The 13,833-nt window shown below is 44.4% G+C and overlaps 1 protein-coding gene across 6 annotated transcripts in view; it reads left to right on the forward strand.

Moving 5' to 3' along the window:
• The window catches only part of tfg (trafficking from ER to golgi regulator), a 146,324-nt gene that overhangs the window by 122,679 nt on the left and 9,812 nt on the right, over nt 1–13,833 (forward strand). For all 6 annotated transcript variants that reach the window (XM_038801789.1, XM_038801791.1, XM_038801792.1 and 3 more), the window contains one exon: nt 9,705–9,794. In XM_038801789.1, coding sequence (XP_038657717.1) covers nt 9,705–9,794 — 90 coding nt within the window. The remainder of the gene's footprint in view (nt 1–9,704; nt 9,795–13,833) is intronic.

Genomic DNA, 13,833 nt, shown 5'->3' on the forward strand with positions numbered 1-13,833 from the left:
CCCTAAAGCTTCAATATCCTCCTTGTGGTATAAAGATCAGAAGTGTCCACCTCATTTCTTTCGAAATGAATACTGTTATGATCAAGTGAGATGGGGTAGAAAGGCTTCCCTCTTTTCCACCTCCGCATTTGACTGCAATAGTTTTTAAAACAGATATACTTGCGAATTCCGTGTTTAACTGGTTATGTGCCGGGATCATAAAATACATGATCAGAAAAGTTTTCTTGAGTCTTGTAGAAGAAAAGAGGGCTAAGTTTTATAGTACAACATTATCTAAATAAAGTAATACAAATGCTCTGACTTACACTGACACACAATGTTGACATACACAAATTGATTACAGAGTGGAGAGGATAGATTAAGTTAAATCACTTAATCTATCCTCTCCACTCTGTAATCTATTTGTGTATATGAACATTGTCCAGTAAAATTAATGGGGATTAAGGCTCTTGAAGGTTAGTGGCTCAGCTGGCTTCAGGCTGATCTTCGTAGTCCCACTGCTTCCACTCTGTCGTCCCCTTGCTTCTGGCACTGAAGCAATTTAAAGCTGAAGACTGATGAGTTATCTATTCATCTGGTGCCTGCAGCATTCTATTGAATTATTTTCATAAATCTCTGACAGCTGGATAGTCAAAATCAGCAGGCAGGGTTCAACTTGTATCGAGAGAGAGAGAAAACATTCTGGGTCTTGTTTCTTCTGAATCTCAATTACTTATGTGCTTCTCACTTTGTACTCACTTTTCCAACTTCTTCCATCGGGCAGGAGATTCAGAAGTCTGAGAACACGGACGAACAGACTCAAAAACAGCTTCTTCCCCACTGTCACCAGACTCCTAAATGACCCTTTTATGGACTGTCCTCATTAACACTACACCCTGTCTGCTTCATCCGATGCCAATGCTTATGTAGTTACATTGTATATCTTGTGTTGCCCTATTATGTATTCTCATGTATTTTCTTGAATTCTGTTCAATTCCCTTTTCTTCCCATGTACTGAATGATCTGTTGAGCTGCTTGCAGAAAAATACTTTTCACTGTACCTCGGTACACGTGACAATAAACAAATCCAATCCAATCCAATCTTCTGCAGAGAAAGCAGATGCTTAAATACAAAAGATTGGCTCCTCTCTCAATTATGGTCATGGTTAGTGCATCTCCGTTACCTTGCTTAATCATGGCTGGGGATTCCTCTTGCAGTTCGGACCCTAGTGCCCAAGTGATTATGTCTAATGGTTTGTCTCCACCCCAGTCAAGGAGCCCAGGCAATTGTCTGGACTCTTTTCCCATCATTGATGAACCTCAATTTCAAAACAGCTTTGCAGACAGACTACCTCGACTTCAAAAGTTTTCAAATGTGGAAGGTATTGTGATGCAAATGTGCAGCCATATTTGACTATGATGCCCAGTCACTGAATGTGGCTTTAGCCATTTAAAAAATGAGTTGGGAGTTTATTTACTGGTTTCAACCAGTAAAATCAAAAAATCATTTTTTTGATATAAAACATGATTCCACAAAAACACTAAAAATTTGGCTTCTGAGTGTCAAAAGAATAGAGCTGAGGAATGAAAAGCAATGCAGATAAAAGCAACAAGCATTAAGAAATCAGCAGAGCAAGTATCACAAATAAAAGTTTGAAGATTGTAGTAATAAAGCATAGCGGTTTGTAAGAATAGAAACTAGTGGCTGATTGGAGCTGTATTTCAGAGAAATCCACAAAGAACACTTACATTTTAAACTTGTTTTTTAAAAATGTATTTTATTACAAACATGTATCAAAACAGGTCACAGCGAATAAACACCCCAGGAAACGTACTTCCCAACAATCAATTATTACAGTCTACATATTTTTCCCCCTTTTCACCCCCCCCACCACCCATGATGAACAGCCCCTCAAACATGGTCACAAACATCCCCACCTTTCCTCAAATCCCCCTGAAGAGCCCCTTAACTCATGCTTTATCTTCTCTAATAGCAGGAAGTCGTACAGGTCACGCAACCAAGCCGCTGACCCGGTACCGGGCAATGCCGCCGCCACTCCAGCAAAATTCGCCGCCGTGCAATCAGAGAGGCGAAGGTCAAGACATTGGCCATCCTCCTCACCATGAGCTCCGGCTTCTCTAAAACCCCAAATATGCCTGATTCCATATCTTTACCGTGGACTGCACCACCGGGTTCCTTGAATACCTACTCAGAGCCATTGGCAATGCTGCCGTCAAAATACCCTCAAACTAGACCCCTTACAAGATTCCTCCTCCATCCTAACCCACTCGACCCCTTCTCCTTCCCACCACCGCCGCACCTTGTCCACATTTGCTGCCCAGTAATAATGAAGCAAGTTCGGAAACTCCAAATCCAACTGCTGCCTCTGTAGCAGGGTCCTCCCCACCCTCAGCACTTTCCCCACCCATATAAAGTCAGAGATGATTGTGTCCACTTTCCGAAAATAGGCCTTTGGTATAAAGATCGGGAGAGCTTGAAAGATCAACAAGAATCTCGGCAGAATATTCATTTTCACCACCTGGACCTTCCCTGCTAACGTTAAGTGAGTGTATCACACCTCTCACGTCATGAAGGGCAGCACAGTAGCACAAGTGGCTAGCACTGTGGCTTCATAGCACAAAGGTACCTGGTTCGATTCCCCGCTGGGTCACTGTCTGTGTGGAGTCTGCACGTTCTCCCCATGTCTGCGTGGGTTTCCTCCGGGTGCCCCGGTTTCCTCCCACATTCCAAAGAGGTGCAGGTTAGGTGGATTGGCCATGCTAAATTGCCCTTGTTGTCCAAAAAAGGTTAGGAGGAGTTATTGGGTTATGGGGATAGGGTGGAAGTGAGGGCTTAAGTGGGTCGGTGCAGACTCGATGGGCCAAATGGCCTCCTTCTGCACTGTATGTTTTTAAGATCCTCCCTGGCCTCTTCCACCAACTTCATTAAGTTCCACTTATGGAGCCCCATCCATTCCCTCGCTACCTGAATCCTCAAATACCTAAACCTATCCCTCGCTACCGTGAATGGCATTCCCCCAAATTAGCCCACTCTGCCAGCTCATTCACCGGGAATACCTCGCTTTTCCCTACTTTCAGCTTGTACCCCGAGAACCCTCCAAACCTCCCCAGCAGGCCCGTAATCCTTTGCATACTCTCCAACGGGTCCGAAACACACAGCAAGATGTCATTGGCATGAGCGACACCCGGTGCTCCCTCTGTCCGCTCATAAACCCCCGCCACTCTGCCGTCCCCTGAGAGCCATCGCCAATGGCTCTATGGCCAGCGCAAACAGCAGCGGTGATAGCGGGCACCCCTGCCTCATACCCTGCGTAAGTCAAAGCTTCATGAGCTCATATAATTCGTCCTCTCCCTTGGTGCCACATACAGCAACCGTACCCATGCCACAAATCTCGGCCCAAATCCAAACCTTCCCAAAACCTCGAACAAGTACAGCCACTCCACCTGATCAAATGCCTTCTCCGCGTAATGGACACCACCACTTCCGGTACCAGAGTCCCCGACGATCATCACCACATTCAGCAGCCGTCTTATATTACTCACGAGCTGCCTGCCCTTCACAACGCCTATTTGATCTTCTGCCACCACCCCGGGGACACACTCCTCCATCCTCCCTGCCAACAACTTAGCCAATACTTTCACATCTGTGTTCAATAGTGATAAGTGCCGTGTCTTTCCCCTTTTTCGGGATTAGTGTGATTACTGCCTCTGTAATCGTCTCCAGCTACTCCCCCTCTTCCAGTGTTTCATTAAACGCCCCCAACAGATGTGGCGCCAGGTCCATCGCAAATTTCTTATAAAATTCCATTGGGTACCCATCCGGCCCAGGGGCCTTCCCCGACTTCATACCCCGATATTATCCATCACCTCCCTCAGCCCCAGGGTCTGCTCCAACACCTGCCTCTTTGCTCTCCACCTGAGGAAATTCTAGTTTGCCCAGAAACTGCCCCATGTCCCTCTCCTCTCCTCCCGGATGTGCCTCATAAAGTCCCTGGTCGTACTCCCTAAACGCCTCATTTATCTTCCCTGGCTCCGACACCACATCTCCAGCCCCAGTCCGTATCTTCAATATTTCCCTGGATGCAGCCTGCCTCCGCAGCTGGCGCGCCAGCATGTGGCTCGCCTTCTCCCCATACTCATACTGCACACCTCTTGCGCTGCGCAGTTGCCCTACCACCCTCCCTGTTGTCAGTCTGTCAAACTGCCCCTGCAACTTTTTCCTCCTCGCTAATCCCTCCACGTCCTCCTCGCCATTCCCTCTGCTGTGGGCACCCTTGAATATTCTCTGTCCACCTCCACTATCTTGCTCATGAGACAGTCATGTTCCTCCTTCCTTTCCCTGTTCGCACGAGCCTTAAACAAAATAATTTCCCCCCCAGACCACTGCCTTCAGTGCTTCCCAAAAAATGGCCGCTGACCATTCTGATTCAATTCCTTAATCGCCGCCTGCACCTTATCACATAAACCTCCATCCGCCAACAACCCCGAGTCAACCCTCCACCCCGGCCTCTGCTCTCGTCCCGATCTAAATCGAATCTCCAGGCAGTGGGGCGCATGGTCCGTGATAACTATCCCCGCATACTCTACCCCCTCCACCCCAACCAAAATCTCCCGACTCACCACAAAGTAATAATCCTTGAATACACCTTACAGACGTGTGAAAAGAAGGACTACTCCCATCCCCCTGGGTTCTGAAAGCGCCATGGATCCACCATACCCATTCTCTCCATGAATCCCACCCCAAGCTCCCTTGCTATTCGTACCCTACCCATCGACCTGGGGCTTGACCTATCACACATTCGGCTCTAGGACACAGTTTAAATCTCCTCCCATGATCAACTGGTACGTGGCCAAATCCGGGATTGCTGCCAGCAACCTCCTCATAAAACTCACATCATGCCAATTTGAGGCGTACACATTTATCAACACCACTGGTGGCCTTCCAATACCCCACTCACATATCTTCCACCCGATTCCTCGCACTCACAAATTCCATTTTTTTGGTTAAAATCGCCATGCCCCTCCATTTCGAATCAACCTCAGAGTGCAAAACCTGCCTGACCCACCCCTTCCTTAACCTAACCTGGTCCTTCACACGGAGGTGCATCTCCTGCAGAAAGACCACCCCCGCTTTCAAGCTCCTGAGGTGCGCGAACACCCGCAACCTTTTAACCAGGCCATTCAGTCCCCGGACGTTCCACGTTACCAGCCTTACCGGAGGCTTATGCCTCCAATCCCCTCTACCGTCTGTCATCCTCTCCACTTAACTCACACCCCTTTAATTCCACCCTATACTTCGCCCATCCCAGCTGGCCCCTTTCTCCGTCCATGACCATGTCATCTTTCACCCCCTGCCATGTCGCAACAGCCGCTTCCCTCCCCAGCCTCCCCTCTCGGCCTTCTCCCCCACCACCTCACTTCCGTTCACCAGCATATCCTGCGAGCACAGCAACCCCTGCCCAAAGGCACTTACCAATGACCTCCCCTTCCACTCTTCGGCTCAAGGAGGAAAGCTCCCTGTTGACGTTGCCCTCCCCAGCCTAAACAAAGACTTCTCCTGAACTCCAAGCAGCCGCCTTCAAAGGCAAACAAACAAATGTTAAACATAAACAGTCCCAGAAAACAGGAGCGGGAGACAGGAACATCCATCCCCAGATAAACTTTCCATCCCTTACAATCCCAATAGGAGACAGCAAACCCCCCCCCCCCCCTCAAAAAAAAAGATGAACATTCCCCAATCCCTACCTCCACTTCAAACATGCTCCCAACCATTACAAAGTGCCAGCATCCCGGTTCCCAAGCATTGTCTGCTCAGTTCTCCACCAGTTTATCCTTCTTAATGAAATCTTTGCCGCTTCTGGGCTCTCAAAATAATACTCCCGGCCTCCGAACGTCACTCATAATTTTACCGGGTAGAGCACCCCAAATCTAAACTGCCGCCGGTACAGCACCGCCTTGGCCTTGTTGGAGCTTGCCTGTCGGTTTGCCAACTCAGCTCCAATGTCCTGAAAAATTTCAGACCCTATTCCCCTCCCAGTATCAGGTACGCTTCTCCATGGCCCATCGCAGAATCTTCTCTTTCTCTTCAAATTTGTGATCACTGCCCATGGCGGCTCCCCAGTCTAGGCTTCTGCCTCAGGGACCTATGCGCTTGCTCCACTTCAGGCGCCTTATCTAGCAACCCCTTCTGCCACCAGCCCCGCCAGTACCTTTGCGATGTACCTCGTGGCACTCACATCTTCCACTCCTTTAAACTTAGTGTTTTAATTACCTTGCGTAAAACAAGTAGAAATAATGGTGGTATCTCTTTTTCCTTCTGATTTTGTTTTGCTGCCTTTATATACCTATCTATAATTTTGCTTAAAGCTGTAATTTTGTAATGACAGTTAAAAAATAGCCAATGTTTTCAAATTCTTGCAGCTCAAATATATAAGATTGTAGATAACTACTTATTGAAGCATTTTGTTACCAGTCCCCATATGTTGTCAGAAATCTCATGACTCGTTTTCCACATACTGCAAGATTCAGACTTAAAGATGAATGAGAAATAAATTAGAGGAAAAGCTTGGTAATGCTTGGTACTTATTTTCTTTTTGGAAAGATTTATGTGCTGAGTGTATGGAAACTCCGGAATATTTCAGTAAGGGAGCTTGGAAATTTGAATGGAACTAGTGAACACTTGATGACAGATGGATGACTGTTTCTTGTTAGGAAAGATTTTGGATGCTGTTGAAGCACCTTTGTTCTGGCAATGCTGGAAATATTTTCTGCTTCGTAGTCCCTGACCTATGTGAGTAAATTTTGTGCCTTTATGGCAGTGCTGTCCATTATAAATTGCTGACTAACCACAAATGAGGCTACAACAGCCCCATTAACCACGTTCAATAGTTTTAATAGAACAATGTCTTGCATGCGTTCACATAATACAAGTAAAAGTACTTCATGCTTAGATTTACTTAAACATCTGCTAGTTTCTGGGAATGTAAATCATGAGGGCAGTATGGTGGCAAGCGCTTTAGCCTCATAGTGCCAGCACCCGGGTTTGATTCTGACCTTGGGTAACTGTGTGGAGTTTGTACATTCTCCCTGTGTCTGTTCGTTTCCTCCAAGTGCTCTGGTTTCCTCCTACAGTCCAAAGATGTGTAGGTTAGATGGATTGGCCATGCTAAATTGTCCCTTAGGATGGAGTTGCAGGAATAGGACAGGGGATTGTGCCCAGGTAGTGTGGTTATTCAAAGGGTGGGTGCAGACTTGATGGACTAAATGGCCTCCTTCGGCACTGTAGGGATTCTGTGATTCTATGTTTTTGGTACCACTGTGTGACTAGATCAATGGACTGTGAGACATGGCAGTCAGAAAATCTGAACAAATTACGTTAACTACCAGCAGTGGAGGATAGAATTCAATATGGCTAAATATGTGAAGGACAAATACATCTGCAACAGCAAGATTGGTTAGGACAAGTTCAAGAAGGTTTCCCCCAATCACCTGCTGCAGGACCTGCCTGTCAATTGGATCCAGCTGAAATTTCATGTTTTAGTGCTTTGTGGCATGAAAGGGAAATTCAGCACTTTCAGAACAATGACAAGATTTTGATGAATCTAGGACAAAGCTGGTCATCGTCCTTTAATATGTGATAACTTCTACAGATCACTAAGCGGAAACTGTAATTAAACCACTTAATTTGAGATTTCTGAGCGATTCTACTCCTTCTGTTTGATAAATGAGCATTAGATTTTGTGAAGTTTTCAGCAAAAATCCAGGAACGACCTGGGTAGGTTTGGTTGTACATGGATAGGAATGTGCAAGGCAAGTTTTTGTTATATTTTTAAAGGTTAATTTACATCACTGATTTCTCACTGATAGCTGGGTTCAGGTTTCAGCCAAGCAGAACCCGATTGACGTGACTTTCCTCTTGTCTGGCTGGAACCTGAACTCTGCGGTTTAAGAGAAGAGATCTGTGCAGAGTTCTTTCCTCACTGTTGAAAAGGTAAATGTTTTGTGAGTGAAGAGTGTAAATTCTGAAAGTGAGGTGAGGTGAATTTAAAAAGGCCACAGGGTATAGGTAGAGGTGAATTGGTCCACTTTGGCAGGAAGAATGGAAAAGCAGTATTAAAAGAGAAAGATTGCAGAGTTAGGAGGTACAGCGGGATCTCTGGGTGCTGATATATCAATCACAATATTAGTACGCAGGTGCAGAAAGTGATTCAGAAGGCAAATGGAGTTTCAACTCACAATCAAATGTATGTGAGGCCTCATCTTAATGCAATTAGAAATGCACTTGATAGTTTAAGCAAAGAAAATAATAGTTACCGCCCCAGGTATGGAGTATTTAAGGAAATAGGCGCATCAATTATTTTTAATTGCCCCTTTTGTTTTAGTTGATTGAAATATCTTCACAGTTATCAGGTTACATCTCAAGCTGTGGTGAAAACCCAAACCTATTAGCTTGTCGGCTAGCATTTGAGATGTTTTGTGTGTACAGACTTTGTCTTGGGTATATGAATGTGTCCAAGAGGGAATATTACTTCCTTTGTAATTCATTGATTGAGGTGTTGTGAGATGATTTGGAGTTGGGGACCAAGTGTAATGTATCGAAGCTCGCAGATGACATTAAGATGAGTGGTAAAATGTGCAGAGAACACAAAGTCTGCAGAAGGACATAGATAGTTTGAGTGAGTGGGCAAGGGTCTGGCAGATGGAGTACAATGTTGAAAAATGGTAGAAATAACAGCAAAATGGATTATTATTTAAATGGTAAAAAATTGCAGCATGCTGCTGTGCAGAGGGTCTTGGGTAGCCTTGTGCATGAATCACAAAAAGTTGATTTGCAGGTGCATCAGGTAATTAAGAAGACAATTGGAATATTGTCCTTCATTGCTAGAGGGATGGAGTTTAAAAACAGTGAGGTTATGTTGCAGTTGTATAGGGTGCTGGTGAGGCCACACCTGGAGTACTGTGTACAGTTTTGGTCTCCTTATTTAAGAAAAGATGTATTGGCACTGGAGGGGGCACAGAGGGGATTCACTAGGTTGGTTCTGAGTGGAGAGGATTGGCTTTTGAGGAGAGACTAAGTAGACTGGGACTATACTCATTGGAATTTAGAAGAATGAGGGGGGATCTGATAGAAACATATTATGAAGGGAATAGTTAAATAGAAGCGGGGATGTTGTTTCCACTGGCAGGTGAAACTAGAACTAGGGAGCATAGTCTCAGAATAAGGGGGCGCAGATTTAGGACTGAGTTGAGGGTGAACTTCACTCAAAGGGTTGTAAATCTGTGGAATTCTCTGCCCATTGGAACAATTGAGGCTAGCTCATTGGATGTTTTTAAAGCAAAGATAGATAGATTTTTGAGCAGTAAAGGAATTAAGGGTTATGATGAGTGTGCGGGTAAGTGGAGCTGAGTCCACAAAAAGATCAGCCATAATCTTATTGAATGGTGGTGCAGGCTTGAGGGGCCAGATGGCCTACTCCTGCTCCTAGTTCTTATGTTCTTGCATAAAATGGTTTTTAGTCCTTCGCTAGAGGAGGCTGCATTTGAAATGAATGTCCTGTGGGATTGAATGATTTTAAACTGAAATGTTAAATTTTCTTTCACCTGAAGCAATCATATTCAGGACTATAACTTTTTGTGTGATAATTTTATAACAATATCTAACTTTATAATTCTGATGTATAATTTCAGTCATTTTTATTGAATAGGGCAAATGTACCAGCAGTACCAACAACCGGGATATGCACCTCAGCAGCAACAACCACAAGCTCAGCCACAGTATGGACTGCAGTACTCAGGTGAGGGGCCAGCAATAGAAGGAGAAAGTCATTATCATTACATTCAATTCTAGCTCTTCTGTATTCTGGCTTTGGCTAACTTTTTGCCAACTGGTGATGTTGAACATAAAAAAGTGCAGGAAACCCTAGCTAATTGCTCCTCCTTTAAGCAAATGAGAAGTTAATATGTGATGTGGCAGTTAACATTTATACTTACATTCACAAAAAAAGTTGAATTTGTGGCCAAATACAATGATGAAGGAACAGTTGGCTAAATAGTGGCTTAACTGTATGAACCTAAATCTCTTCCACTTTGGACAGAATAACAGCAATGAACGCGGCATTTTTCTTTCCTGTCAGATAGATCTGTGTTTCAATGTTGACTTTGATATTAAATATTTTGAGGACTTGCATCAGTTGATTGTGAACTGGCACCTTTTTGAATTGGCTGCCAATTTAAAAATATCAATCATTTAAGCAGCTATTTCTTGTGTAAATATGGAGGCAGAGTGGAAGAGAGGGAGTTTCCACTTTGGGCACGGGTGGGCCGGGGGGTGGGGGGGGGGAAGAGAGAAAGTTTCCACTTTGGGTGTGGGCGGGGAAGCAAGAGAGTTTCCACTTTGGGCGGAATCAGCAAATTGTACCCAAGCTGAATCTGAAATGGCGTTAAAATTTATTTCTGTAGGGCAGCACGGTGGCGCAGTGGGTTCGCCCTGCAGCCTCACGCCGCCGAGGTCCCAGGTTCAATCCCGGCTCTGGGTCTCTGTCCGTCCGTGTGGAGCTTGCATATTCTCCCCGTGTTTGCGTGGGTTTCACCCCCACAACCCAAAGATGTGCAGGGTAGGTGGATTGGCCACGCTAAATTGCCCCTTAATTGGAAAAAATTTACTGGGTACATTAATTTATTTAAAAAAAAATTATTTCTGATAAAACTTTTTGCGAGCCAGTGTATTTGGGCATCATAATTTGGACGTAATTGTTTCCCTTTTCTCGTTATATCAAAAGGACTTCCTTGGCATATTTAGAAGTGGTGTGGTGCACTATCTTTTAACAAAGCTCAAAATAGGTTTATCACAAAACATCCTAAACACTGGGAGCATTTTATAAATAAAAAAAAATCTTTAAAATGAAATGAATGAAAATCGCTTATTGTCACAAGTAGGCTTCAAATGAAGTTACTGTGAAAATTACCTAGTTGCCACATTCTTGCGCCTGTTCGGGGAGGCTGGTACGGGAATTGAACTGTGTTGCTGGACATCCTTGGTCTGCTTTCAAAGACAGCAATCTAGACCTGTGCTAAATCTTATTGTCACAAGTAGGCTAACATTAACACTGCAATGATATTATGAAAAGCCCCTAGTTGCCCCATTCCAGCACCTGTTCGAGTACACAAGGGAGAATTCAGAATTCTCAGCTGGTATGGGAATTGAACCCACGCTGCTGGCCTTGTTCTGCATCACAAACCAGCTGTCTAGCCCACTGAGCTAAACCAGCCCCGCTGGTTTTTACTCTGGGTGTGCAGTCTTCAAAGTGACTAGCCTGATTTGAACATAACTTTTTTTTAAAAGCTGCACTTAACCATTCAATAGTTTAATTGGTGTACAAAAGTCAGTCCCCCAGATTAAATATTTTATGATTTGAGGAGACTTGTCAAACAGACCTGTTGACATAGGAAAATGAATGCAATTCGAAGATCATCTCGCAGAGGACCATAAGGCGTAGGAGCAGAAGTAGGCTGCTCAATCCATCAAGTACACTCTGCCATTCAATAACATCATGGCTGATCTAATATCCCCAACTCCACTTTCCCACCTGATCCCCATAACCTTTGATTCCATTACTGATTAAAAATCAGTACCTTAGCCTTGAATGTACTTAACGATCCAGCCTTTACAGCCCTCTGTGTGAAAACTTTCACAGACTCAGTCTGAGAGAAGAAATTTCTCCTCATCTCGGCCTTAAATGGGCGACCCCTTACTGTTTGATTATGCCCTCTGTCTTAATCTCTCCCACAAGAGGAAATGAAATGAAAAAATGAAAATCACTTATTGTCACGAGTAGGCTTCAATGAAATTACTGTGAAAAGCCCCTAGTTGCCACATTCCGGCGCCTGTCTGGGGAGGCTGGTACGGGAATCGAACCGTGCTGCTGGCCTGCTTGGTCTGCTTTAAAAGCCAGCGATTTAGCCCAGTGAGCTAAACCAGCCCCTATCCTCGCATCTACCCTGTCAAACCCCCGGACAATCCTATATGTCTCAATAAGGTCACCACTAATTCTTCTAAACTCCAATGAGTCCGGGCCCAATCTATTCAACCTCTTCTTTTAAGAAGATCCCTCCGTACCGGGGATCAACCTAGTCTATCTTCTGTGGACTGCCTCCAATGCTAGTATATCTTTCCTTAAATAAGGGGACTAAAACTGTTCACAATATTGTCCGAAAGCGCTTCCACTCATTTTCCAGTGATCCTTTGCCTGGTTCAATGTTCAGTTCGCCCACAACAGCCCCGGCTACAAAACTAGTCCAACATCCAGATTGAATTTGAGAGGTTCCATCAATTTGTCTGGAATATTGTGAACTATTTTAGCCCCCTTACATAAAAAAATATATACTGGCATCGGAGACTGTCCAGAGAAGCCATGATGTGGAGATGCCGGCGTTGGACTGGGGTGAGCACAGTAAGAAGTCTTACAACACCAGGTTAAAGTCCAACAGGTTTGTTTCAAACACGAGCTTTCGGAGCACGGCTCCTTCTTCAGGTGAATGGAAAGGCCTTTCCATTCACCTGAAGAAGGAGCCGTGCTCCGAAAGCTCGTGTTTGAAACAAACCTGTTGGACTTTAACCTGGTGTTGTAAGACTTCTTACTGTGTCCAGAGAAGGTTCACTAGGTTGATCCCAGGTAAGGAGGGATTTTCTTATGAATAGAGGTTGAGTAGATTAGGCCTGTACTTATTGGAGTTTAGAAAAATAAGATGTGACGTTATTGAGACATGTAGAATTCTCAGGCGTTTTGACAGGGTAGGGCAAATTGAATATTGAACCGTGGTAAAAGATCACAAGAAAATCAGTGGAAGCGCCTGGACCACAAGACATAGGAGCAGAATTAGGCCATTCGGCCAACCGAGTCTGCTCCACCATTCAATCATTGCTGATATATTTATCATCCCCATTCTCCTGCCTTCTCCCCTTAACTCTTGATCCCCATATTAACAAAGAATCTATTTATCTCTTTCTTAAAGACACTCGATGACTTGGACTCCACAGCCTTCTGCGGTAATTAGTTCCAATTATTCACCACCCTCTGGCTGAACAAATTTTTCCCCATCTCTGTTTTAAAGAATCGTCCCTTCAGTCTAAGGCTGTGCCCTCAGGTTCTAGTCTCTCCTACTAGTGGAAACATCCTCTCCATGTTCACACTATCTAGGCCTCTCAGTATCCTGTAAGTTTCAATGAGATCTCCCTCATTCTACTAAACTCCATTGAGTACAGACCGAGCCCTCAACTGCTCCTCATATGATGAGTCCTTAATTCCTCTGAAACTCCTCTGGACCCTCTCCAAGGCCAGCACATCTACCCTGCTTTAGGACATAATTGTTTAACACTGTCTGATCTTTTTGGACCAATTTGGCAGATTCTGTCAGGATTGTGCTGCTATTGTTAGCATAAATTCGACCCCAAGTAATTTTGATGATTGTTTTTGTCACAATTTGTTATGTGATAATTTTGCATCTCTTCATGTTGCAGAGAATGGATGCCGTCATGGAGTAAGTCTCTTTCTTCAAGGCTTCCATACCTTCTAACTGCATTGAGGGTGAATCAATGCAGATCAAATTTAATATAGACATCTGCAAATGCACATGTTGAAAAAAAATTGAGGCATAATTATTCTGTGCTGTCTGAATAGCTAGGGTGAAGTTGAAAAAGTTCTAGTTGATTAATTGCAAACTAGAAAGCAAAAAGCAAAGAAAATGCTGAGCAATGTTGCTAAACCAGAGTTGGAGAATGTGCTTAAATTATGTAATGTTCTGCTCAGACCAATTGTACAATTAATTCTGATCATT

The sequence above is a fragment of the Scyliorhinus canicula genome, chromosome 7 (assembly GCF_902713615.1).
Source record: "Scyliorhinus canicula chromosome 7, sScyCan1.1, whole genome shotgun sequence".
NCBI lineage: Eukaryota > Metazoa > Chordata > Chondrichthyes > Carcharhiniformes > Scyliorhinidae > Scyliorhinus > Scyliorhinus canicula.